Source organism: Eptesicus fuscus, chromosome 8 (assembly GCF_027574615.1).
Source record: "Eptesicus fuscus isolate TK198812 chromosome 8, DD_ASM_mEF_20220401, whole genome shotgun sequence".
NCBI lineage: Eukaryota > Metazoa > Chordata > Mammalia > Chiroptera > Vespertilionidae > Eptesicus > Eptesicus fuscus.
This window is the reverse complement of record NC_072480.1, coordinates 1782317-1807901: the sequence shown is the minus strand read 5'-3', so window position 1 is coordinate 1807901 and position 25585 is coordinate 1782317. Positions and strand designations below refer to the sequence as shown.

Sequence of the window (25585 nt, the reverse complement as noted above, 5' to 3'; positions counted from 1 at the left end):
AAGGGAAGGGAAGGAAAGGAAGAAATGAAAGAGACATCTTGAAAATGCCTGAAGAAATATGTCATTTTTTCATGATGAAAGGACTGGAGTCCATGTTGATGAAAACACCTTTGTGGCTGCAGCTGCCGGCAGTGGCAGCAGCAGCAGGGTGATGGGGACGGCACCTTCCCCGATCAGCCCAGTCACCTAAGCCATCAGGAGGACATCCCCTGAGGGCTCCCAAATTGGAGAGGGTGCAGGTTGGGATGAGGGAGACCCCCCTGCACAAATTTCGTCCACCAGGCCTCTAGTATTTTTTATATTTACAAAGACTACTGATAAGCTGGTATTTAGAATTGTAAACAATGGCAAATGGAATCCCACTTTAAATAAGGCTTGAGTTTAGAATGAGACCTTTCAGCCTTAGCCATACCCTCTAACTCTAAGAAACCACTTCCCCACTCAACTAAAAATATATAAGAACTAGAGGCCTGATGCACGAAATTCATGCCCAGATTGGTGGGGAGTGTGTCCCTGAGCCCAGCCTGCACCCTCTCCAATCTGGGACCCCTCAAAGGATGTCCGACTGCCCGTTTAGGCCTGATCCCAGTAGGATCAGGCCTAAACGGGCAGTCGGACATCCATCTCACAATCCAGGACTGCTGGCTCCCAACTGCTCGCCTGCCTGCCTGCCTGATTGCCCCTAACTGCTTCTGCCTGCCAGCCTTATTACCCCCTAACCACTCCCCTGCCAGCCTGATTGATGCCTAACTACTTCCCTGCTGGCCCAATTGCCCCTAACTGCTCTCCCCTGCAGGCCTGGTCACCCATAACTGCCCTCCCCTGTAGGCCTGGGTCCCCACCAACTGCCCTTCCTTGCAGGCCTGGTCCCTCTAAACTGCCCTCCCCTGCTTGCCATCTTGTGGTGGCCATCTTGTGTGTTAGAGTGACAGTCAATTTGCATATTACTCTTTTATTAGATAGGATAGAGGCCTGGTGCACGGGTGGGGGCTGGCTGGTTTGCCCTGAAGGGTGTCCCGGATCAGGGTGGGGGTTCCCTTGGGGTTTGGGGTGGCCTGGGCGAGGGGCCTGTGGTGGTTTGCAGGCCAGCCATGCCCTCCGGCAACCCAAGGGGAGGCCCTGGTATCTGGGATTTATTTATCTTCTATAATTGAAACTTTGTAGCGTTGAGTGGAGGCCAGGGCAGGCTAAGGCTGTGGGAAGCTTGGCTTCCTCCATCACCTGGGGCAACTCAAGCCTCCTGCTCTCTTCAGCTCCATGGCTGCTGCCATTTTTGTTGGGATTTATTTATCTTCTATAATTGAAACTTGGTAGCCTTGAGTGGAGGCCAGGACCGGCCAGAGTGGGTGGGAAGCTTGGCTTTCTCGATTTCTGGGGAAACCCAAGCATCCTGCTCACTCCATGGCCACAGCCATCTTGGTTGGGTTAATTTGCATACTCACTCCTGATTGGCTGGTGGGCATGGCTTGTGGGCATGTTTCTCTTTTATTAGTGTAGATAATTGTAAAATATAATAGCTAGTATGGCAAAGAAGCAGAAAAAAAGACATACAGACCTTAAAGGGAAGATATAGGTAAAAAGCACTCCAGAGCTATCTGAAAATGCAGATGTGTGGACACAGAAATAGCATTGCCAAAGGATTTGTCACTTATTATACCCTCAAGTCCTCAGTCTGCTCAATGTAGGGTGGGACACAATGTGCCAAAGAATCCTAATGTTTATGACTTGGTGGTCAAAAACTCTCTCTATCCAAAACTGTACAAAGAAATAAAAGTTTTGCCAGGTGATAAACATAAAGTTTCTTGATCCCAAGGTTCTTTTATCCCTGATTCTACCAGATTATCAAAATTAAACCCCTAGTATTTAACATTGGTAAAGGGTAAGTTATTCTCATAAACATAACTTGTGGTATGTCTTTTTCAATGTGACTTTTCTTCCTTTGTATTTTTTCTTTCTCGTAATTTTCAAAACAGAAATTCTTTTAATTTTCTTTTGACTCTACAATAAACACTCAATATTCAGTATAATAGTAGCTAAATATTTCAATTCCCACATTTATTCTGACTAGAAAATTATTCTAATTTTTAACCATTAGCATCTGTTATTTAATTAAGAAAATGTTCTTTAAGATTTACACTTGGTATGGAAAAGAAGTAAAGACAATATAAGGAGCAAAACAAAATGTCTGCTATTCTTACTAACTTCAATCATGTAATAACTAGAGGCCCAATGCACAAAATTAGTGCAAGAATAGGCCTTCCTTCCCCTGGCTGCCAGCACCGGCTTCCCTCTGGCACCCGGGACCATGGCTTCCCTTGCAGCCCCAGCTTCGTCCAGAAGGTTGTCTGGAAGTATGTCCGGTCTAAATTAGCATATTATGCTTTTATTATTATAGATAATATATGCAAATCCAATATCAAGCCAGCTCAGCATTGTTTTAAAGATTTAGTTGTAATACTTTTGTTTAAACCTGGTATACATTTCACTATGAAAGTATACAATGTTTTAAAGATATATTTCATAAAAAACTAAAGAATCCTCATGGGCTCTATTCATCAGAAATATTATGTCATCTTTCTCTACTAAAGATGTATATGTGCATTACTTTTTTTTTTAATTTTCCTATTTAATCCATAATAAATTCACCACTTTCCATATATGTCAATATAATATTTTGCTTACAATGAGCCACCATCTATAATTCCTTTATTTTCCTTTACTGAAATTGGATCCTCAATCACAGAAAATGTTACACTTTATGAAATTATGCAAGTCTAGTAAATCTCACCTTCCTACTCAAAGCTCTTGAAACAGCTTTGAGATTTACATTCTGATATCAAATGTTTCTTTAACTCCTCCTTAACAACAGATGGGTAGGCTGTTATTTAGAAGCATACGTCAAATAGAGACAGAGACTAATTAAATCAAAAATTTAATTTTTATGTTTCTTTATTGACTGGTATATAAAATTTATTTAATATGCTTGCTACATATTATTATGGTCCCCAAAACACCATACATTCTAATTTTTTTTTTGGGGGGGGGCTGCTATTTAGCAATTTTGTCAATTATATAACATTGAGTAATAAAATCAGTATTAAATCCTTGGCTGGTGACCTGTCAGAACTATTTGCCTTCAGGAAAGTGTGATTGAAACAAAAATAACAATCAACTAAACACCCTAAACTTCAAGTTCCTTAGTATGAAGTAAAAATTTGAGATAAAAGTAATTAACTCATTTTGAAAGTAGCAGTGGATATGACCTCTGTATTTGACCTTCATGGAAAGGTTTCTCTATGGTAGGACCACCTGTGAAACCAATAATTGGACACAGATTTATTATGCCTTAGAACTTTACAATTTGGGATCTCAAAACATAAAATCTTAATATGACTGAAACATGGTCACAATTAAGGCCCAGAAGCCATCTTAGTTCAAAAGTGGATACAATTAAACATCTCATAAAACTGAGGTGAGAATGTTGCAGAAACCCAAACTATGCTAACACCTCACCTTTAAAATGTCGATATATCTGATATGAATACACAGGTAGCTTTAGTGCAGCATGTTTTCTAATGGAGCCATCTTTTAAGGACTCTAATTAGAAGTGACAAAAACCCAGTAACTCTGCTTATATGGCTCCAGAGGCTCATTTTTAGTTAATCTGTACAAACAAAAGCCAACTAAAAAGTTGGCTACTATCTTAAATAAATTTTACACATTATTACCTTAGTTGGGTGGATGGCATGCATTCAAAATACATACCTTTAAATTTTAAAAAAGATGATGATGAGGATAAAAATTAATGATATTGTAGCCTGTAATTTAAGTAATGATCATATAATGTTTGTTGCATAGAGCTCATCTGGCTGGCTGAGATTTATTTTTACTTTTAAGTATGCTGAGCTATTTTTCTATTTTCCTCTCTAATGTTATAAAATGCATGAAAAATATTTTGCCTTTTATTTTATTTTTTTCTAATTGAGGAAGAATTCAACAATGCAATTTGAGATATTATGAATTGCGTGAAATTAATCCTATTTATTGTCTTCTGTTGCTATGCAGCCAATATTTTCAAGAAGTATAAAAGAAGGTAAAGAGCTTTAGTGGTGCAGTTCAAAATTATAGATTTCTAGATAGAATTCTCCACTTAGTGAGTCTATATTTCACTGGAACAAATCCAAGTCCCTGGACTTCAGAGTACAATATCTGGCCATAAGAAGATACTACTAGATAATGTGCAATGAATATTTCTTGCAACTTCTGTATGAACATATTACTGTACCTGATACCTTAGTACCTAGCAAAAAACAAAAACCAAAAACTGTTTTATTCAGATTGTTGAAATATAAGCATCATTTATGTTCCACTTTCTATACTTTCAGCTACTAAAATTATAACCAAAGTTGTAGAACCAAAAATTAAAGTGATTGAAGGCAGTCTTCAGCCTATTATCAAAACTGAAGGTAAAAATCAATGTTATACATGTTTCCTTTTACTGTGAAAAAAGCCCATATAATAGACTGATTTCTATGAATGTATCTACATTCTTTTTTTAAACTAACATGCTAAATATTTCTATACAAATGGCATGCTTATGTTATTGAAAAATAGGGAATGCAAATTATTTCACAGAGTGGATTGTGCAGTTCTAATACTTTCAGTACATTTGCTTGTTCTGGACTGGGAAAACATAGTAGTTTCACGTGAACCTAATGGGCTATTGCATTAGCACTAGTACCAAGATAGTCACTAAACAAATAAATGCTGAGCATTTTTGCTGCAGTTCAATTCCTTCAGAGAGTATACTCTTTTTTTTTTTTTTTTTTTTGTAGCTTCATTTCCAATCTCCCCACATGGATCTCTTTTATACTATTATAAAACACTCTTCCAAAAAGTGCAGGCATTTTTCATCCAACAACTTAAGAGAGTACAGAAGCTATACGTTGATGAAAACTTAAAATTACAACCACATGTAATATATTTTGAAATAGAAGAAGTAATAAATAGCTGGTGCAGTGAGTCAAATCTTAGAAACCTTAGTTCTAACCCTGACCTCATATGTATGAGTTAAACATTTCCCCTGACGTTTCAGTCTAGAACATTAAGCACTCACTTTTCTCTTTATCCTTACTGTCTATGTTAGCCAGCTTCAATGTCTTTGTGCCACCTTTATCTCATGTATTTTAATTGTTACGAAGAGTCAGACCTCAATACAATTTTATTTCCGTGTCTAAACATCTTAATGTGGTGACTTGACAAATGCTTATCTTGGCAGCCATTTATGATTGTCCTGCTCTAAAATGATACTGATGCAGATTTATTGATGATTATTGAATTCTCACTAAATAAATTAGACTCCAAGATGTTTCTTATTTTAAAAAAAGGATACTTAATCAAATTTCAGAATAAAGAATAAATCAATGGAAATTCAATTCAGTACATATTTATTGAGCATTTATTGTGTTGGCTACTCTCCTAAATGCTGGAAGTAAATATGAAAAAGAAATATTTTTGATGAAAACCTTGCCTTCATAGAGCTTCACTAAAAAGAATATTTCTGAAATATCAGTTTAATTTCCTTTAAAGAAATGTCAAGTCAGATCATTTATTAACTAATTTCCTATGCTTAAACATCTTAAGTGTATTTTTCTTTTGAAATATCTATACCTTAAAAATCTGGCCTTTTATTTTGATACTCAGTATCCCTTAGTTCTATAGATCAAATATCATGATGTGAAATATTTATTGTTTAAAATAACTATACTTTTGTTTTCCTGATTTTTATTTTGTTCTAGACTATTTAATTCTGGGTAATTGAAAATTCCTGGACAAAGCAAATAAATCCTCTCAAAGATAAGCAAATTTAGTTACCCTCAGCTGTTGAAGGTTGTTACAGAATAAGTTAAATGTACTGAACTTTATTTTTCTTTTCCTCTATGAAATATTCTTGATTAACTAATGTAGTAATCAACTTTCTAACATTCAAAATTATTTTCTATGGAAGCAAAATCATTTTGCAAGTCAAATACAACACTAACTTTTGCATTTGAAGGATTATTACTTAGTAAATTTTTCCATCATTCACATATAGAAGGTAAGTACACAAATTTGTTTAGCCATAAAACCTGAATTTAGTATCTTAAAAGTAGGCATACACTTGGGATTTTTAAATGTTCAATCTTATGCTCATTAGATTAAAGAGTCTAAGATAGTCAGTAATTAAAATTTAATAAGGAAGCAGTAATAGATAATCTCAGAATGGTAAAATAACACTAGAAATAATTAGAACAACTCAAATTTATATATACTGTATGATTCACAAAATATAGTCACATATTTCATGTGATAATGAATGGATATATTTACAAATCAATTTAAGCCCTCTTGCAGATGAAAGTAATTTTAATAGAATACCAAATATTTCCTAATTTGAAGAAAATGGGAATTGTTTAAAACTGAATTTATAAAGCCTGAAATCATTTTCATGTTTGAGTAACACCAAATGTTGAAATAAATTTGTCATCCTGGTAAATTTAAAGGACTACTTAACATGATAATTTGTTTCCTAAAACAATGTTTCAGGACCCACAATAACAAAGATGAAAATTGAAGGTGAACCTGAATTCAGACTGATTAAAGAAGGTGAAGCAGTAACTGAAATAATCCATGGAGGTGCGTTATGTATGTTTCCTACTGCCTGATTGGGATCTCTATGACTATTTTAATCACAGGAATTGGTTTAAATATATTGAACATCTGATGTTTTCTCTTGGCTTGTGTTTTATGTAAATCATGGGAATATTTTTCTCAGTTATGGGTTCTTATTAGCCTGTCAAATAAAATATAGATGACCTTTAATCTAGTTGGAATTAATTTAACCATTAAGCCACCAGGTTCAATAAAACTGTCATTATTTCTCCACATGCAGTGATGATTATGAAATACTAGAGGCTTGGTACACAAAATTTGTGCACGGGGGGGTGTCCCTCAGCACAGCATGCACCCTCTCCAATCTGGGACCCCTCGAGGGATGTCCGACTGCCCAATTTTGCCCAGGATCAGGCCTAAACTGGCAGTTGGACATCCCTCTCACAATCCAGGACTGCTGGCTCCCAACTGTTTACCTACCTGCCTGCTTGCCTGATTGCTCCTAACCACTTCTGCCTGCCAGCCTGATCACCCCCTAACCACTCCCCTGCCAGCCTGATCAATGTCTAACTGCTCCCCTGCCAGCCTGATTGCCCCTAACTTCCCTCCCCTGCTGGTCTGGTTACCCCTAACTGTCCTCCCCTGCAGGCCTGGTCACCCCCAAGTTCCCTCCCTGCTGGCCTGGTCACCCCTAACTGCATTCCCCTGCTGGCCTGGTCACTCTAACTGCCCTCCCCTGCCAGCCTGGTCATCCCTAACTGTCCTCCACTGCAGGCCTGATCACCCCCAACTGCCCTCTCCTGCAGTCCTGGTCACCCCTAACTGCCCTCCCCTGCTGGCCTGATATCCCACAACTGCCCTCTCCTGCCGGCCATCTTGTGGCAGCCATCTTTGACTACATGGGGGCGGCCATCTTATGTGTTGGAGTGATGGTCAATTTGCATATTACCTATTTATTATATAGGATAATGATCACAATAATTTCAACAAAAGGATATATTGGACTTAGAAGAAAAAAATGTCCCATTGTTTTAGACTGACTAATAGGCCACTGTTAAGATTATCATAGAGTTCTCATTCTAATAATGTAGAACTCTCTGGATTCTCACTAAATACTCATTCCACAGTCAGGAAACAAATATGACATGGAGAGTTAGCTTACTAGATGCCCTTTGCCCTTACCCAAGATTCAGGACATAATTATGAATTTTCAAACATCTGTTGATCTGAATTTATTTGAGTTGTGTCCCCAAAATAATTGCAGTGGAACCTCGATTCTCAAATTTAATTCATTCCAGAAGGCTGTTCGAGAAGCAATTTGTTCAAAAACAGAATCATTTTTTCTTATTAGAAATAATTAAAATGAATTAATTCTTTCTAGACCCCCAAATAATTCCCTGTTGTGTCCTTTATTATATAGAGTACATGTCTAATGTACTGTTTATTCTATAAATAAATACTTCTTTTCTTAAATTTATCAAACCACCCCCTACTAGCCTTAATGAAATCACTTTCAGCAGTCATTCCAGGGGTGTCTTTCAGGTCAGTATACAGCGTCTTCCCTTTTTCACGTATCATTGCCTCTGAAATGCTAGTACCATCTAACTGCTTTTTCTTTATCCAAATCAACAAAAATTTTTCTACCTCTTCAATTGACTGAGATCATTGTTTCATGAGTACTTTCACACCTTTAGCAACACTTGATGGCCTCTTTATATTTTAAAATTGTGCGAATTCTCCATCTAGCCAGCAACAATACAACAACAATAATGCCAAAAAAATATTCCCAGCATAATTTCCTGAGATGTTAACAACAGGAGGTTTCGAGGTAAACTGACTCATACTCTCACAGTCTCTCATTTGTTTGTGACTTGAGAGATGTATTTTTTAAATATATTTTTATTGATTTCAGAGAAGAAGGGAGAGGAAGAGAGCGATAGAAACATTAATGATGAGAGAGAATCATTTATCGGCTGTCTCCTGCACACCCCACACTGGGGATCGAGCTGGATCTGGGCATATGGCCTGACTAGGAATCAAACCATGACCTCCTAGTCCATAGGTCAATGCTAAACCACTGAGCCACACTGGCTGGGTGGTGAGAGATGCTTTTTTTTCATGCTGATATATCAGCACGAAAGAGTTGTTAGGTCAAAAACAAGTTTTGTTTCACAAACAAGACATTTTCCTGTGAAATAATTGGTCAAGAACCAAATTGTTCGAGATAGGAGATGTCTGAGAACCAACTTTTAATTGTATAATTAAGTTATAAATGGTATTGTTTTGAGAAATACATTTACTCATTAAAATATCTAGCTTTTGACATCATGAGGATGACAAATCAAATGCATTTTTCTACCCCTAATTTCAGAGCCAATTATTAAAAAATACACCAAAATCATTGATGGAGTGCCTGTGGAAATAACTGAAAAAGAGACAAGGGAAGAACGAATAATTACAGGTAATCTTTAATTCCATAGATGGAACTGTTCCTTAGATTATAAAGATACAACTACAGTTAATTCTAAAATATCTCTATAGGAATTATTATATCCTGAAAACCCCCAAAACAACAATCATAAAGAATATATGCACCCCTATGTTCATAGCAGCATTATTTACAATAGCTAAGATTTGGAAACAGCCCAGGTGCCAATTAGTAGATTAATGGGTAAAAACGTTTGGGAGATTTACATAATGGAATACTATGCAGCAGTACAAAAGAGGGATCTCTTATCCTTTGGGACAGCATGGAGGGACCTGGATAGTATTATATTAAGTGAAATAAGCCAAACTGAGAAAGACAAATATCACATTATCTCACTTATTTGTAGAATCTAAGGAACAAAATAAATTGACCAACAATATAAGACCTGAAGCATGGAGGCATGGAACAGACTGACATACTTTGGTGTGGGGATTAGGGACATGAGAAGAGACAAACAAAGAACTTATATATACTTACATGCATAGCCCATGGACAAGGGCAATAGGGGGGTGAAGACCTGGTGGGGTAGGTAGGGGCTGGAAGGACAGAGGTAAATGGGGGGAAAGTGGAAGACATCTGTAATATTATCAATAATAAAAGTATATCTTAAAGAATAATTATTAGAGTAACTAAGTCATTTTCATGGTGGTTATTGAAGTAACTTTATTTTTTTGGCAGATATAATATTATTCTAAATGTGTAATCTATGTTTTTCTCTGAGTTGGAAATTTGTAGACAAATCTTTAAGCATTTGTTTTTATTATGTGCTTCATACACATTATATAATGTATTAGTATAGCCTAGAACCAAAACCATTCCCTCTTTTGGTTTTCCATTAATCTTAAGGTCTACTCATATACATACCAGAATATATGCAAGTATGTATAAAACAATAAATAATCTCAGTAAACCTCTGTATCAGTCTCCCACCAATAAATTAGCCTAAAATTCTGAATACAACTATTCTATTAATATTTGTTTAAATGAGTTATTGGCAACTATAGCCCATGCCGCTAACTTATTTAATAAAGTTTTATTGGAATAGAGTGTCAATTCATTTATATAATGTCCATGGATATTTTCACAGTATAGCTACTAAGTTGAATAGTTGCAACACAGGCCATATCACCTACAAAGTTTAAAATGTTTACTATCTGGCCCTTTACAGAGGAAGTTTACCTACCCCTGTATTAGTCCTATTTTTTTTAATTGTCTTTCCTTTAGGTCCGGAAATAAAATATACTAGGATTACTACTGGTGGTGGAGAGACAGAAGAAACTCTGAAGAAATCGTTGCAAGAAGGTCAGCATACTAAAAAAAAATAAGAATATGACTTTACCTAAGCTGTCTGTAAAGACTAATCTTGGAGTCTTCATATATATATATATATATATATATATATGTAATTTTATATCATTTCTTTGTTTAAGTTCTATACCAACATAAGAGAAAAAAATCCAAACATATAGAATGAAACTTAAATGACAGTCACATTGATTGTTATGTTACATATTTGTTATATATTGTTCAACAGATTTATAAGGAAACAGGCTTATTGAAAAACAGCACTAAAATCTGAGAAAGAACCAAGTGTTGGTCTGGAATTCATAGTTGGGCAGATGTGTTTATATCAGGTCTCCTGTCTTCTTGTTACATAAACCAATTTCTGTGGTAAACATGTACCCTCTCAGAGGTCACCAAAGTCACCAAACTCATTGAAGGCGGTGATGGTCATTTACTTGAAGACGAAGAAATTAAAAGACTGCTTCAGGGAGGTCAGTAAAGGAGAAACAGCTAAGCCGCTAACAGGTGTGGTGCTGAATTCTTCAACTTTTTAAAGACTGAGCATTCACAATTGTTTTAAAGATGGCATCATGTGTTACCTTAACAGATTGATTTGTTCAATGATAGTTTATTTATATCTATAAAGAAATTATAACTAGTTTAAGCAATCTTTAAAAAGTATGGTATAAAGCTTGAGGAGCACTGAATATCTTTTTGCTTTGATACACATAATTATAAGGGGATTTTAAGTATGTGAAAAAGGGAAACTTTTAAAATTGGTAGTTATTTGAACAAACCCAAATTGACATATATTTTATATAAGAAATGTATTCACTGCTCCCACAAAAATAATACAAGTCATGTTCATAGATCTAGGAAAAAAAAAACAGTGCGTTTAGTCATTTTCTTGCCTAAAACTGCATTCTTGGGAATGTGTATCTGTTTCTTTTAACAGTCTGAGTGATAATCTATATCTGGGAAAGTAAATTATTTTGCATATAATATTAATCTTAATCTTTAAAGTATGGAATGTTCTCTGTCTGTGCCATTAAAGGGACCTGCTTTTAAAGGCAAAGGAGAAAAAAAATTAAAAATCTTATGCAAACTCTAAACAGTAATTATTTGAAGAAATAATAATGTCATAAATATAATGCAGATAATTTTTATTTGAATAAATTAATTTCTAGTTCCTTTTATTAAAGGTAAAATGTTGACAGGTTGTCTTAGAGAAACAAGTATTTAAACTATATTGGAATATCAAATAGTCTCCTTGAAATATACCATGAATTGAGAACATTTGAAAATGTTTAGCCAAAGTATGGTCCAGATGGTTTTTCCTGCTTAAATTTTTAAAAATTGTATCATTCTACCCAAGAAAATATAAATTATCTTGGGACCATGTGTAATCATTGCTTTTTATTCCTTATTTTAATACAGATAAAAATATCTTACATAGTATTAAAACTGTTCAGCAATAGTAAAAAGAAATAATTTTTATTCAAACAGTAATTGAATTTCCCCTCAATAGAAAGATATGTATCTGAAATATATAAGATTTCCTTTCAGACTCCAAGGGATATGTTACACAGCCAAAGCTCTAAAGGAAAAAAAGGTTTCTGTAAGATCTAATGCAGACTTCACTCATCCACCTCCAAAATCTTAATAATCTGCAAAGAAAATATATTGATTTGAGTCAAGCGGCAAAGACATTATGAGATTAAATTAAATTCTTTTTTAATTTTTTAGTCCTTGCCACATTAAATAGCATTGTAGAATGACAGTGTTTCTTATTTTTATTTTATTTTTTGAATGTATCTTTAGAGAATGAATCAGTTAGTAGCTGTACCTGTGTATATTGCTTTAATTTATTTAGGCTTAAACTTTATGTTAGTATGTTTTCTTTCCTTTAATAAAGTCCTATTAATAAGTCTATTATAAACAATGAATTACATTCTCAAGAATAGCTTTACTCAAGAAAAGAAGATAACCTGCTGCAAGTTAATAATATTCTATTTTTAGTTAATAGATTCTTCCTTAACTCCTGTTTCTGTTAATTGCAGAGGTTGATTCCTTTAGTTTCCACTATATGGTTTTTCTGCATATCTATAAAACATCAGTTTCCACTATTCCACACCATAAATTTTATTAAAACATTAGAGGCCCGGTGCACAAAATTCGTGCATGGGGGGTGGGGGGAACAGCCCAGCCTGCACCCTCTCCAATCTGGGACCCCTTGAGGGATGTCTGACTTCCCATTTAGGCCCGATCCCACCTGGGACAGAATCACTTGCAAGGCATGTGGTTGGGGCCCACCTTAGAATTTCAGACGTCCCTCTCATAGACCAGAACTGCTGACTCCCAACTGCTCGCCTACTTGCCTGCCTGATTGCCCCTAACAGCTTCTGCCTGCCAGCCTGATCACCCCCTAACCACAACCCTGCCAGCCTGATTGATGCCTAACTGCTCCCCTGCCGGCCCGATCACCCCTAACTGCCCTCCCCTACAGGCCTGGTAACCCCCAACTGCCCTCCCCTGCAGGCCTTGTGCATCCCAACTGCCCTCCCTTGTCAGTCTAGTCATCCCTAACTGCCCTCCCCTGCTGGCCTGGTCACCCCTAACTGCCCTCCCCTGCAGGCCTTGTGCCTCCCAACCGTCCTCCCTTGCCAGCCTAGTTGTCCCTAACTGCCCTCCCCTGCTGGCCTGGTCACCCCTAACTGCCCTCCCCTGAAGGCCTTGTGCCTCCCAACTGCCCTCCCCTGCAGGTCTGGTTGCCCTCAACTGCCCTCCCCTCCAGGCCTGGTCATCCCCAAATGCCCTCCCCTGCTGGCCTGGTCTTCCCCAACTGCTCTCCCCTGCAGGCCTAGTCACCCCCAACTGCCCTCCCCTGAAGGCCTTATGCCTACCAACTGCCCTCCCCTGCAGGCCTGGTTTCCCCCCAACTCCCTTCTCCTGCAGGCCTGGGTCCCCCCCCAAACTGTCCTCCCCTGCAGACCTGGTCGCCCCCAACTGCCCTCCTCTGTTGGTCCAGCCACCCCTAAATGCCCTCCCCTTGTGGCCTGGGTGCCCCCAACACTGCTCCCTTGCAGGCCTGGTCCCTCCCTAATGCCCTGGTCTGCTGGTCTGATTGCCCACAACTGCCCTCTTCTGCCGGCCATCTTGTGTCCACATGGGGGCGGCCATTTTTGACCACATGGGGGTGGCCATCTTGTGTGTTGGAGTGATGGTCAATTTGCATATTATCTCTTTATTATATAGGATTGCCAAGGTTTTTCTTTTTATCAGTATAATCAGTATAGCTATTACTACATATCTGGATATTGATTGGATATGCTAGTTATTTTTCCATTCCTGTAAAATCATTAGGTCATCCCTGAGTCACAGTATCCTCTTACCTAGCTCTTAAGAGACAGTGATTTATAAATACACTGGTATTAATAGCAATTAGGTCATGGCCAACCAGTGTGGCTCATTGGTTGAGCACTGACCTATGAACCAGGAAATCATAGTTCGACTTCTGGTCAGGGCACATGCCTGGGTTTGGGGCTCCGTCTCCAGTAGGGAGCATGCAGGAGATAGCCTATCAATGATTCTTTCTCGTCATGAATGTTTCTATCTCTCTCTCCCTTTCCCTTACTCTCTAAAATTAAAAGAAAAAAAAATGGGTCATGGAAGACTGGCTTTTTTCCTTTGAGAGTCTAGATCAGTGATGGGCAACCTTTGAGCTCGGTGTGTCAAACTTCGCCAAAAAACTGAGCATAACTCGGGTAGTGTGTCACTTTGAGGAAAAAACTAACTCCCAGACTCTAGTCGCAAATGTTTCATCCTCAGGAGCAGCAAATGTTTCATCCTCGGCATGCGGCCACGTGTCATCAGAAATGGCTACACGTGTCAGTGCTGACACGTGTGTCATAGGTTCGCCATCACTGGTCTAGATAATTGATCTATATCCAAACTCTGGTCCTTATCTCTAAGCTTGGAGTTTTCTATCTGAATTGCTCATATTGTGGTACATTTGGATGAATTGGGTATCAATCACTGAAGTCATGACTAAGTGGTGCCCTTGGTACTAATATTATGATTTTTCACTAAAATACATTAGGTCCCTTAACTAAAAAATATGTTCTCACAAAATGCATAAAGTTTTTCATTCTTATCTTAAGCAGAACTGCATTTACCAAAAAATACTAAAGCAATTAAGGAAGATTATCAAACTATGGAGAAAGGAACCAAAAAGGTCATGGAAGGTTTTGACAAATCTGACTTTATAACCTGTAAAGATTTATGGCCTTTTTTAGACAATAGGGGATCAGGTTGTAGATCTGACTCCCAATCTGGGATCCAACTCAAACTAACTTAAGTAAACTGATTTTTTTTTTTTGGGGGGGGGACCTTGGTTCCTTCTTCTGAAAAGTGGGGCTAGTAATGTTACCTACATCTAAATGAGTTAATGTATGAAAAGTGCTTGGAATAATGTGCGGCACATATGAGCTCCCAGTAATGCTAACTACTATCAGTATTTTGGTCAGTGAACATTAACCTGGTCAATGTAGTAATATTTTACACCCTATTTTAAATTTCCAAAGTAATAGTCACATACAAATGCAAAGATCTCACAAATATTTGAACTGACATGCTTTGCATGTTTCACAATCCATGTGGTAGAGAAAGGGCCTTTGTTGGTACCATTTTGCTTCTCTAAACATGCCTTGTTACAACTCTTATTCAGTTTGAGAATACAGGGTGCCCTTGGGAGGAACTCTGATTTTGTGCACTTTATTCACACTTTTTTCTCATGATGTTTGTTTGCCACGATGAACACTTATTTTGATGTTGTCATACCAAAATAGTAATGAATTAGCAAATTAGCTAACTGGATGCTCAATTAGATACTGTCAAGTGATTGGAAAAAATATCCAAGTGTCAGTGCTAATTATTAAAAGTAATGTTGTAAACACTTCTGTGATCTTGTTATAAATTGTACAATAACTTATTTGGAATTTAACAAGTCCATTATAAAAATGGTCTTATTCACTATTTAAAGGTTGGATCCCATTTTTTTCTTTACAATATTTTATAAGCCATATTTTGTTATCAAGTAATTCTAAAATTAAGAAATTTATCAATTGGAACATATTCTGTAATTTAGATTTTCCTATCTCACTTAAACTTTACCCCACTATCCAATTTAATGAAGTTTTCCACAGTTCTGTATTTTATTATGGCACTAATATGGTGTTAAATCATATGCATCATATATTCTGTGGAGAGGAAAGACATGTTGGAAATCTGCCACATAGAAATAAAATACGTAAAAAGAAATTAAAAATATTTCTCTTTCACTTGGTGTCATATAGCCAAAATTACTGTTAGTGATAGGTTCATGCCTTACCTTTTATGCAATACTAGAGGCCTGGTGCACAAAATTTGTGCATAGGGTGGGGGGCGAGGCGGGGGTTGTCCCTCAGCCCAGCCTGCAGCCTCTTCAATCTGGGACCCCTCAAGGAATGTCAGGCTAACAGGCTGATCAAGGGAAGGCATCAGCCCCATTACCCCACTGCTGCAGCCACTGCCAGCCACTGCAGCCGCCAAGGTGTTTTCATCAACACAGACTCTAGTCCCTTCACTGTGAAAAAATTACAACTTTCTTTAGGCATTTTCAAGATGTATCTTTCATACGATATGACATTTCTTTCTTTTTTTTTTTTTTTTAATCCTCATCTGAGGATATGTTTCCATTGATTTTTTAGAGAGTGTGGAAGAGAGAGGGAGAGACAGAGGGAAACATCAATGTGAGAGGGACACTTTGATTGGTTGCCTCCTGCATGAGCCCTGACCTGGGCCCCGGCCAGGAAGGAGCCTGTAAACTAGGTATATGCCCTTGATAAAAATCGAACCCAGACCCTGCGGTCGGCAGGCCAAGGCTCTATCCACTGAGCCAAACCGGCTAGGGCGGGATATTACATTTCTTAGCCCCTCCAGTAGCGGACCTTCATTTTTTCCTCCAGTAGTGTGGTGGAAAAACCCTAGATCACCTTCTTGGATTCTTATAACCCAAATTACCAAGAACACTGCAAGTGGTGGCCTACAGGGAGCTTAGCCAATGAGCTGTCAGAAAAGGTATTTACTCTCAAACAGGTTTGGCTCAGTGGATAGACTGTGGGCCTGCAGACTGAAGGGTCCTAGGTTTGATTCCTGTTAAGGGCATGTACCTTGGTTGAAGGCACATCCCCAGTGGGGAGTGTGCAGGATGCAGCTAATCGATGTTTCTCTCTCATTGATATTTCTGACTGTCTATCCCTCTCCCCTCTTCTCTGTAAAAAAAATCAATAAAATAAATATATTTTTTAAAATGTGTATCCTCTGCAGCTCATGCAGCCCCTGGGTTGTGTCCACTGGGCTAGGGGCGTGTCCCTGCCACCCAGTGGTGGCTGCCGGGGTCTCAGCACACCCCAGAGGCCAGCAGCCATCCCCATGTGGAGGGCGCTGGGCTGGGGGCGTGGACGTGAACCACCACTTGGTGCCAGAGCTTGGAAAGCCTGGGGGCAGGGCGGGAACATCCCTGTTACCTAATGCCCCTGAGGCCAGCAGCCAACCCCACCATGGGCACCAGGCTGGGGCATCCAGGGACTCTGGGCAGCATGCAACGGTGGCCGCCAGGGTCTCGGCACACCCCAGAGGCCAGCAGCCAGCCCCCTGTTGTGGGCACCGGGCTGGGGCTGTGGACCCAAACCGCCGCTTGGTGCCAGAGCATTTGCAAGCATCTGGGGGCGAGGCGGGAATGTTTCTGCCCTGCCAGGCCGCTTGGCGCCTGCACCCATAGGCTCAGAGTGGCCAGGGGGCATTTTTGGACCCCTGTCGCTCAGGACCTAAGTGTGGGCCTACAGGCTAGGAGCGGCCTGGGTCGGGAGGATGTTTCCGGTACCCAGGCCGCTCAGTGCCTGCATATGCAAACTAACCACCATCTTTGTTTGGGTTCATTTGCATATTTGCTCTGATTGGCTGTGGGCATAGTGAAGGTACGGTCAATTTGCATGTTTCTCTTTTATTAGATAGGACTAGAGACCTCATGCATGAATCCTGTGCAAGGGTAGGTCCTCGCAGCTACCCCAACGGCTGCTGCTTCAGCCCTGACAGACCCAGCTTTGTCTGGAAGGTCATCCAGAAGGTCATTCTGCTGTTAGGCCTTTCAGTCGATTTGCATATTACACTTTTATTATTATAGACTAGAGGTCCAGTGCACGAAATTCATGCACTTGGAGGGGGGGCGTCCCTCAGCCTGGCCTGTGCCCTCTTGAAATCCGGAAGCCCTGGGGGGTTGTCCAACTGACAGCTTAGTGGGCCTAAGTTGTCAGTCAGACATCCTTAGCATTGCCACGGAGGCAGGAGAGGCTCCCACCACTGCCGCTGTGCTCGCCAGCCATGAGCCCAGCTTCTGGCTGAGTGGCACTCCCCCTGTGGGAGCACACTGACCACCAGGGGGCAGCTCCTGTGTTGAGTGTCTGCCCCTTGGTGGTCAGCACACATCACAGTGACCGGTCATTCCACCATTTGGTCATTTGCATATTAGCCTTTTATTATGTAGGATACACTGTAGATGAGGCCCTCTAGAACCATAAGAAATGCAAAAAATTCACTATTAACTCATTCTCAAATTGGCCCCACTTAAAATCAATTTGACCCCCTGTGGGGTGTGTGCTGCACCTTGGGAACCACTGGGCTTGACACTTGTCCTCTCTGAGCTTCATGTCTGAATACATATGCATATAACATAGAAATTGTAATCTCTTCTCCACCTACCTCACTGGGTTGTCATAAGGAGGTTTTGAGCTAATAAACCTAGAAATGTTTCATCAAGTAAGTGATGTCTAAATGGGAAGGGATTGTTATTTTTAAGCCCATGGGTACCCTTGCAGGTAGCAGGTGCTGATTAGGGGAGGAGGGCATGATTGTTTCCCGGGACTGTAGCTATGGAAGCTTTGCAGAGGATTCCACAGACCTCAGAGGGGTGGGCTCTGGCCAGCAGCCCTGTAGCTATAGTCGTCTCTGGAGGTGCTGGTGGGGGGCAGGGCATTAGGCGGGCGCTCAGGGGGCAGCAAGGCCCAAGGGGGAGTAACGATCAAACCTCCCTGCTTGGCACCATTCTTTAAATTGTAAGTGGCTGTTTCGCAGTTGTACCTGCTCAGGGCAGGGCTCCAATCTCCTGGAGTGGGGTGGGGGCCATGCCAGGGTGGAGCCAGGTGGGTTAGGAGGGCAGGTTTAGCTGTACCCCCATCGAGTTTCAGTGCGCTTCTACAGCAGAGACGGCGCTGCTGCTGTGGGGGGGTAAGGGTCTGACCCTGGGGGGCCACTCAGGCTTTCCTCCACCCGGTCTGGAGTTGTAGGGAGGATTGGCATGCCTGGCCCCAGTGGAGGGGGCCCAGCAGCGGTGGTCCATGGGCCCTGGTTGCCTTGGGGGCGCTGACAGATGGTCGCCAGCATGTTATTGTTGTGGGCACCCCTGGCAGGGGTGGCAGGGGAAGAGATCGGGAGTTGGAGGTACAGGCTGAAGCTACCTCCAAGGCTGGGTCTTCTCCCCATCGGGTCAGCCTCCTCATCCTCCCGGGGGTTTCTGGGGCTGGGGTAGTATGTCTGCCCATCCCCCCAGGGATGCAGGAACTGGGGTAGGGTATCTAATGTAGGGGGATTGGAAGAGCTCCCCGTGGCCACTTCCTCTTCCTTCTTTGCAGTTCGGGCTCCTGTCAGGTGCTCTCCTCAGACCCCCAGGAACTTGGCTCCGGCCGCCCAACCCCTGCTGCATGCACAGCTTCCTGCTGGTCTATCAATATGCAAATTGGTCATTACTGTGACACCGCTAGGATCAATTAGCATATTATCTCTTTATATATATAGATTAGAGACTTCATATATGTATATATATTAGAAAAAGTTTGACTTAATTATATAATATAGATTATTTATAAAAATCAAGAAGTCAAAATTTGAAGAAAAAATAAAGGTAAGCCAAAATATGAAGTCGCTGTAGGAACCTATTTGATCTCAAATGATCAACAACAAAGTGAATATGGGATGTTATGCCTCCCAGGTAGAGCTTATGGATGAATTACAAGAAAAACAAGGGAATTTAGAAATATTTTACAACTGAAACAGCCCAAAACTACAATTATAGACACTTGAAATTCTTAAAAATATTTTTTATTATTTTTAACTAGGTATTTTTTTAATGGCCTTGTAGGATTAGAAGTAAATCTGGAGATATGTAGGCACACATTTTCTGAATTTCTTATTTCTAGAGTTATTAGGCAAATGATATTTTGTTGTCTTCATGTACTAAAAGGTAATCATAAATTAATTTACAATGATAATTCACAGAGACACAAGTTTGATAACATTACAAATAGAAATGAATGGATATCTTTGGGGAGGTACTTCTGCTAAACTTTATATAATGTGAAATATCCCTTCATCATAAAGTCATGCTTTTTTTAAAAAAAAGTGAAAAAAATCATGTAAGTGATATACTCTTTGCAGAAGTGGTACATTATACAGAACTCCAAATGCCATAATGAAACAAAATATTTTGCAAATGGTGAAAATTCATTATGATTTGTGGAAAACAAGTTTCTGTTTTGTCTGTTGCCAATGCAAAGTCTCATGTTTGTGAAATTCACTACTACAAAAGAAAATCTACACACTTAAGTGCTGTTTATTTAAAACTTTATGCTTTTCTGCTTAACTGTGGTCTTCTGTCTGATGCTGGCCATATTTTCAAATTTTTTTTTTAACTACAACTATTTAATTTTAGACACACCTGTGAAGAAGATACAAGACAACAAAAGAATTCAAGGTAAATTTGACTATAGTAATATACATATGTAACACGTGAGATGTTAAAAGAAACCAAAGAAAAGGAGAGTGCTTTCATATATTTTACTAGAGGCCCGGTGCACAAAATTCATGCATGGGGGTATGGGTGGGGGCGTGTCCCTCAGCCCTGTCTTGGCCTGCAAAGACGCCAGCATCCCTCACCCTGGCCTCTGGCTAGGGGTTCATCCCCTCCTTCTGCACAGCCTCTGGGAAGATGCTTGTCCTGGGGCCTCCTCAGGGCCCTGGCCCACGATGCCCTGCAGCTCAGGTACTCGGGGGCTTGGGCTTTCAGGTCTGGCTTCCTCACCTGGCATGGTGAGCATCAGCTGCCATGGGATCCTTGCCTTAGGAGTCGCCCCCTTGGACCATACTACTTGCGAGTGTGGCGAGGTGGGGGGGGTGGCTCGGTGGCAGTGATTTGATGTCTGTAGCATGCCCGCTGACACACCCCTGCCCCTTGCTGCCGCTGCCGCCGCTGTGGCACCAAGCTGGTCCCTTCTGGACTGCTGGCTGGGGGCTTCCAGTCTGTGACTGGGGCTGATGGGCTGCGACTGGGGATGCAGGTGGAGGACCCCAGCACCCATAGGGCTCTGTCAGCATCAGGAACTGGAAAGATCCATTTTTCTGGTTCCTCCCCTGCTGTGTGGACGCTGAGCTCCGGGCACCACGGGCCCTTTCCCTCCCACCACAAGACAGGCCAGGGCGTGGACTCTGGGCTCCCGGACTCTGGGCTCGCGGCCCCAGAGGCCCCTTCACTCCCGCCGCACAGCTGTGGCGCAGATGCTGAGCTCATGCCACCACTGGCGACGCGAGCTCAGCATCCCGCTCCCAGTCATCTGGCCAGAGACCCCTCCACGGCCAAGGAGCAGATGCTGGGCTCCCATTGCTGGGGCAATGCCTCCAGCGTCTGCTATGGGCGCCACCATTTTTGTCATGGAGTGATGACTAATTTACATATTATTCTTTTATTATATAGGATTGGACTTTGTTGTCTGTTAGGGAGAACAGTTAGCCAATAAGGGGGCAAAGTATTTTGATGGCAAGAAGATAAATTGTTTATGTTCTGCACTATTAGTAAAACCTAAGAATAACAAATATTAAGGGAAAAGCAACTATACTCATCTAAAGTGCTAGATACATTGAACCCTTTAGGAAAACTCAAATAGAGTTAATATGGAAAGAAATCCTTAAATATCAAAGCTGAACAAAAGTAAATACAGGACTGAACTCTGTAAAATGTTGTTTTTTGAGATGAGACTAGAGTTGAAGTATAAACACTGTCCACATACAGGAAATTGTTAATATAACTGTACAAAATTTGATATCATTTGTAGATTACATATACATAATTTACTCATATACACTGAGTGGCCAGATTATTATGATCTCTGAATGCATAATAATCTGGCCACTCAGTAGAGGCCCGGTGCATGAATTCATGCATGGATGGGGTCCGGCCAGCCTGGCCAGGGGGCGGGGACATGGGTGGTTGGCCAGCCTGCCTGCTGGTTGAACTCCTGGTCGAGGGGACAATTTGTATATTAGCCTTTTATTATACAGGATATACACTGAGTGGCCAGATTATTATGTGTTCAGAGATCATAATAACCTGGCCACTCAGTGTTTATATCCCCATTCAATATAATATTCTTTATAACTATGTTTATGTGCACTTTCTAATCTTCCACTTAGGTTACCTTACATTCTTTTACATTAAAAAATTAAAGATTCCCCTTATGGAACTTGAAATAAATTATAAATTTGGAATTTCTAAAATAATTACATACTGGTAGTCAAAAGAAGTTACAAGTCTTATAAATGCATTATAGGCATATCTGATTTTAAGTTAATCCAATACAGATATTTGAAATTAAATAATGAATGATACATGTAATTTTTAATTAAAATGTATCAGGTATTTCTTCTGAACTTCCAAATTCATTCAAATTTTCTAGAGAACTAAAATCACCACTTTAAATTATCATTTTCATATACCTTTATTCAAAGTATAACCTTGATTTTATCATCATAAATGAAGGATATTATTAAGAAACTAGAGGCCCAATGCATGAAATTCATGCACTCTGTGAGGCATGTCACTCAGCCTGGCCTGTGCCTTCTCGCAGTCTAGGAACCCTCAGGAGATGTCCAACTGAGGCTTAGGCTGCAGAGGTCAGACATCCTTAGTGCTGCTGCAGAGGTGGGAGAAGCTCCCGACACCATTACTGTGCTCACCAGCTTGAGCCCAGATTCTGGCTGAGTGGTGCTCCCCCTGTGGGAGTGCACTGACCACCAGGAGGAAGCTCCTGCATTGTGTCTTCCCCCTGGTGGTTAGTGCAAGTCACAGCAACCAGTCATTCTGCTGGTCATTCCACCATTCAGTAAATTTGCATATTAGCCTTTTATTATATAGGATATGGACTTTTATAGATATAGTTATACATAGAATATCATATTTTTAGACTCTAATGTTTCATTATATTTACTATATATATGTTCTCCCTTCTTCCTAATCAGGATCTAGAAGACGATCAAGAGAAGGTCATTCTCAGTGAAAATCCAGACCAGACGGCAAAGTTTATATAACCCTAAACCCTGATATTAAAGAAATATTATGAGAACCACTTTGATTTCAGGAAATAAACCATCACCACAAATAAAAAATCATTGAACAATTCTGAATGTAAATTTAATTCTTTTTAATTAGGAAAATCAGGGAAATTGTGGACTTTACAATCTCAATTTTGAGATGGGAACTGAGGGAATTCAAACACCTTACAGGCTTTTACATCTTGACATTAAACATTCTGACCAACTTCGGGATCCATCAAAGAAAATCCTTATCACTGGATTTATTACAATTCAAATCTCAGTGGTGAGCCATTATCTTATTCAGAAAATTAAGCCTTGAATTTATTTAGTGGATAGACAAAATCTATGCAATCAGTTACTCTCCATAAAAAACTAACTTATAGAAAACTAGAGGCCCGGCCGAAACTGGTTTGGCTCAGTGGATAGAGCGTCGGCCTGCAGACTCAAGGGTCCCAGGTTCGATTCCGGTCAAGGGCATGTACCTTGGTTGTGGGCACATCCCCAGTAGGGGGTGTGCAAGAGGCAGCTGATCGATGTTTCTCTCTCATCAATGTTTCTAATTCTCTATCCCTCTCTCTTCCTCTCTGTAAAAAATCAATAAAATATATTAAAAAAAAGAAAAAGAAAACTAGAGGCCCGGTGCACAAAATTTGTGCACGGGGTGGCGTGGGGAATCCCTCTCAGCCCAGCCTGCACCCTCTCCAATCAAGGACCCCTTGGGGGAGGTCTGACTGCCAGTTTAGGCCCCATTCACAGGGCAGCAACAGTTAGACATCCCTCTCGCAATCCGGGACTGCTGGCTCCTAACTGCTTGCCTGCCTGCTGGCCTAATCGCTATCTAACCGCTCCCCTGATGGCCCCCAATTTTCCTGCCCTGCTGGCCTGATGGCCCCCAACTGCCCTCCCCTGCCCACCTGATTGCCCCTAACCACCTCTGCCTCAGCCCCCACCACCGTGGCTTTGTCTGGAAGGAAGTTGGATGTCCAGAAGATGTCCGGTCACCTAGTCTAATTAGCACATTACCCTTTTATTAGTATGGATGGTTACTGAGCAGTCCATTCTGGGGAACATGGGGAAGCGGCCTTATGACTCAGGGACCAGGTACTCGACAGGAAGCTGGGAGGTCTGGTCTCACTCAGCAGAGGATGGGCCTGGGATCATGGGTGAGGCCTGGACTGTGTTTAGCTCCGAGGAGCCTCCCTTCTCCAGGCACCACTTGCTCAGTGGCCTCCCACACACACCCCGACATGGGTTCAAACACGCAACCTTTCAATGTACAGGACGAAGCTCCAACCAATGAAGCCACCTGGCCAGGGCAGTTATTCTTAGCTTTTATTTTATTTTTATTTTTTTCTCTTTTTTATTAAATCTTTATTGTTGAAAGGTTTACATAGGTCCCCTTTCCCCCCATTAATCTTTTCCAGACTACAACCTCCTCTAGGCCCTCACCACCCCATTGTCTGTGTCCAGGGATGATGCATATATGTACACAGACCATGGGTTGATCTCTTCCCACCCACCCACCATCCCCCCCCTTCCCTCTGAGGTTCCACAGCCTATTCATGCATCTGTGTATCTTTTTGTTCATCAGTGTATTTGGCTCATTAGGTGTTAAAAGTGCTCTGGTTGTGATCACTTGGGTTTTCTAAAGATGCAGTCATATCATGTACAAATCTTTTTTCTTTTTCCAAATTTACTTGTGGACACATTGGGAATATAGATACCAGAAACAGAAGTCTGTGAATAAGTTGGGAATAGGATGCTTTTTCTTTCGTTATGTTGTGTATGTGATCCTGTGTTCCCACCGTGTTGAGAACACCCAGTACTGTGGCTGCAGAGAATCTCTCCTTGGCAATTCATCCACATAGAGCCATAGCCTCCCTCTCCATCAGCCGTAGCTCCCAGGACAGGACACATGCACCCCTCAGCAGAGGTGGGGGTACTTGGCCACCTCCCACAGGCTTGCCCCCTATCATCACCCAGTTGGGGCCCACCTTCTGCATATCACCCTCTTGTTCCTACTCCCAGGCCATTCCATGCACTTCCTCTCAACCAGCCCTCTCTCTCCTCCCATCATGTCCGGAGCCCCAGGTGCTGTCCCTGTGAGGTCTGTGACACTCCCTACCAAACCATTTCATCTCGTTCTTTCATGGTGTCCAGTGTTTTTTCTGCCTTGTTAACTTGGTTTGAATCTGAATGGAAATGGCTCCATCTTCTATTTCATTTGTGTCCTTTACACCCCTAAGTTAATGCCATGTCCTTAGTATGTGGCTATGAGATCTCTCTATGACTGAGCTGGGAAACCTTTCATGTTTCTCTTTCCTTTTCTTTCATCTCAGGATAACTGAGCACTTCGGTTTGTGTGGGACCAAAGGCCCTGGAACACAATGCTGAGCCCTCTGAACTCATTTTATTCTTTATTGTATTATTTAATTCCTGGGGTTGAATTAAACATGGAAATAGAAGAAAATATACCCTTAGATATACAATCTGAGTTATTACCCGGGATTTCTGCGGGAGCTGACACTGAGTTATGAGACCCATGTGTTTATTGGTCAGTTTCCTCACCTGTGGAACGAAGGTTGAACCTGCCCCTCGGATCCTTTGGAGGTTGGATATGATGCATCCAGAGGGATTAACTGGCGGCTCGGAGAGTAAGATCAGAAGTCAACAGACACTTGTTTCCTTTACCTGGACAGAGCTAGA

The 25585-nt window shown here is 40.8% G+C and overlaps 1 protein-coding gene across 4 annotated transcripts in view; it reads left to right on the top strand.

The window, feature by feature from the left end:
• The window catches only part of POSTN (periostin), a 51883-nt gene extending 28908 nt beyond the window's left edge, over positions 1-22975 (top strand). Inside the window, exons 17-22 of one of the 4 annotated variants that reach the window (XM_028136072.2) lie at positions 4386-4466; positions 6586-6675; positions 9023-9112; positions 10364-10441; positions 20226-20267; positions 22805-22975. In XM_028136072.2, coding sequence (XP_027991873.1) covers positions 4386-4466; positions 6586-6675; positions 9023-9112; positions 10364-10441; positions 20226-20267; positions 22805-22842 — 419 coding nt within the window. In that variant the 3' untranslated portion in view covers positions 22843-22975. Of the gene's footprint in view, positions 1-4385; positions 4467-6585; positions 6676-9022; positions 9113-10363; positions 10442-10830; positions 10929-20225; positions 20268-22804 lie in introns of those variants that run through there. The other 3 variants (XM_008159218.3, XM_028136070.2, XM_054720209.1) reach the window with 3 other exon arrangements.
• The last annotated feature ends 2610 nt before the right edge of the window (positions 22976-25585 follow it).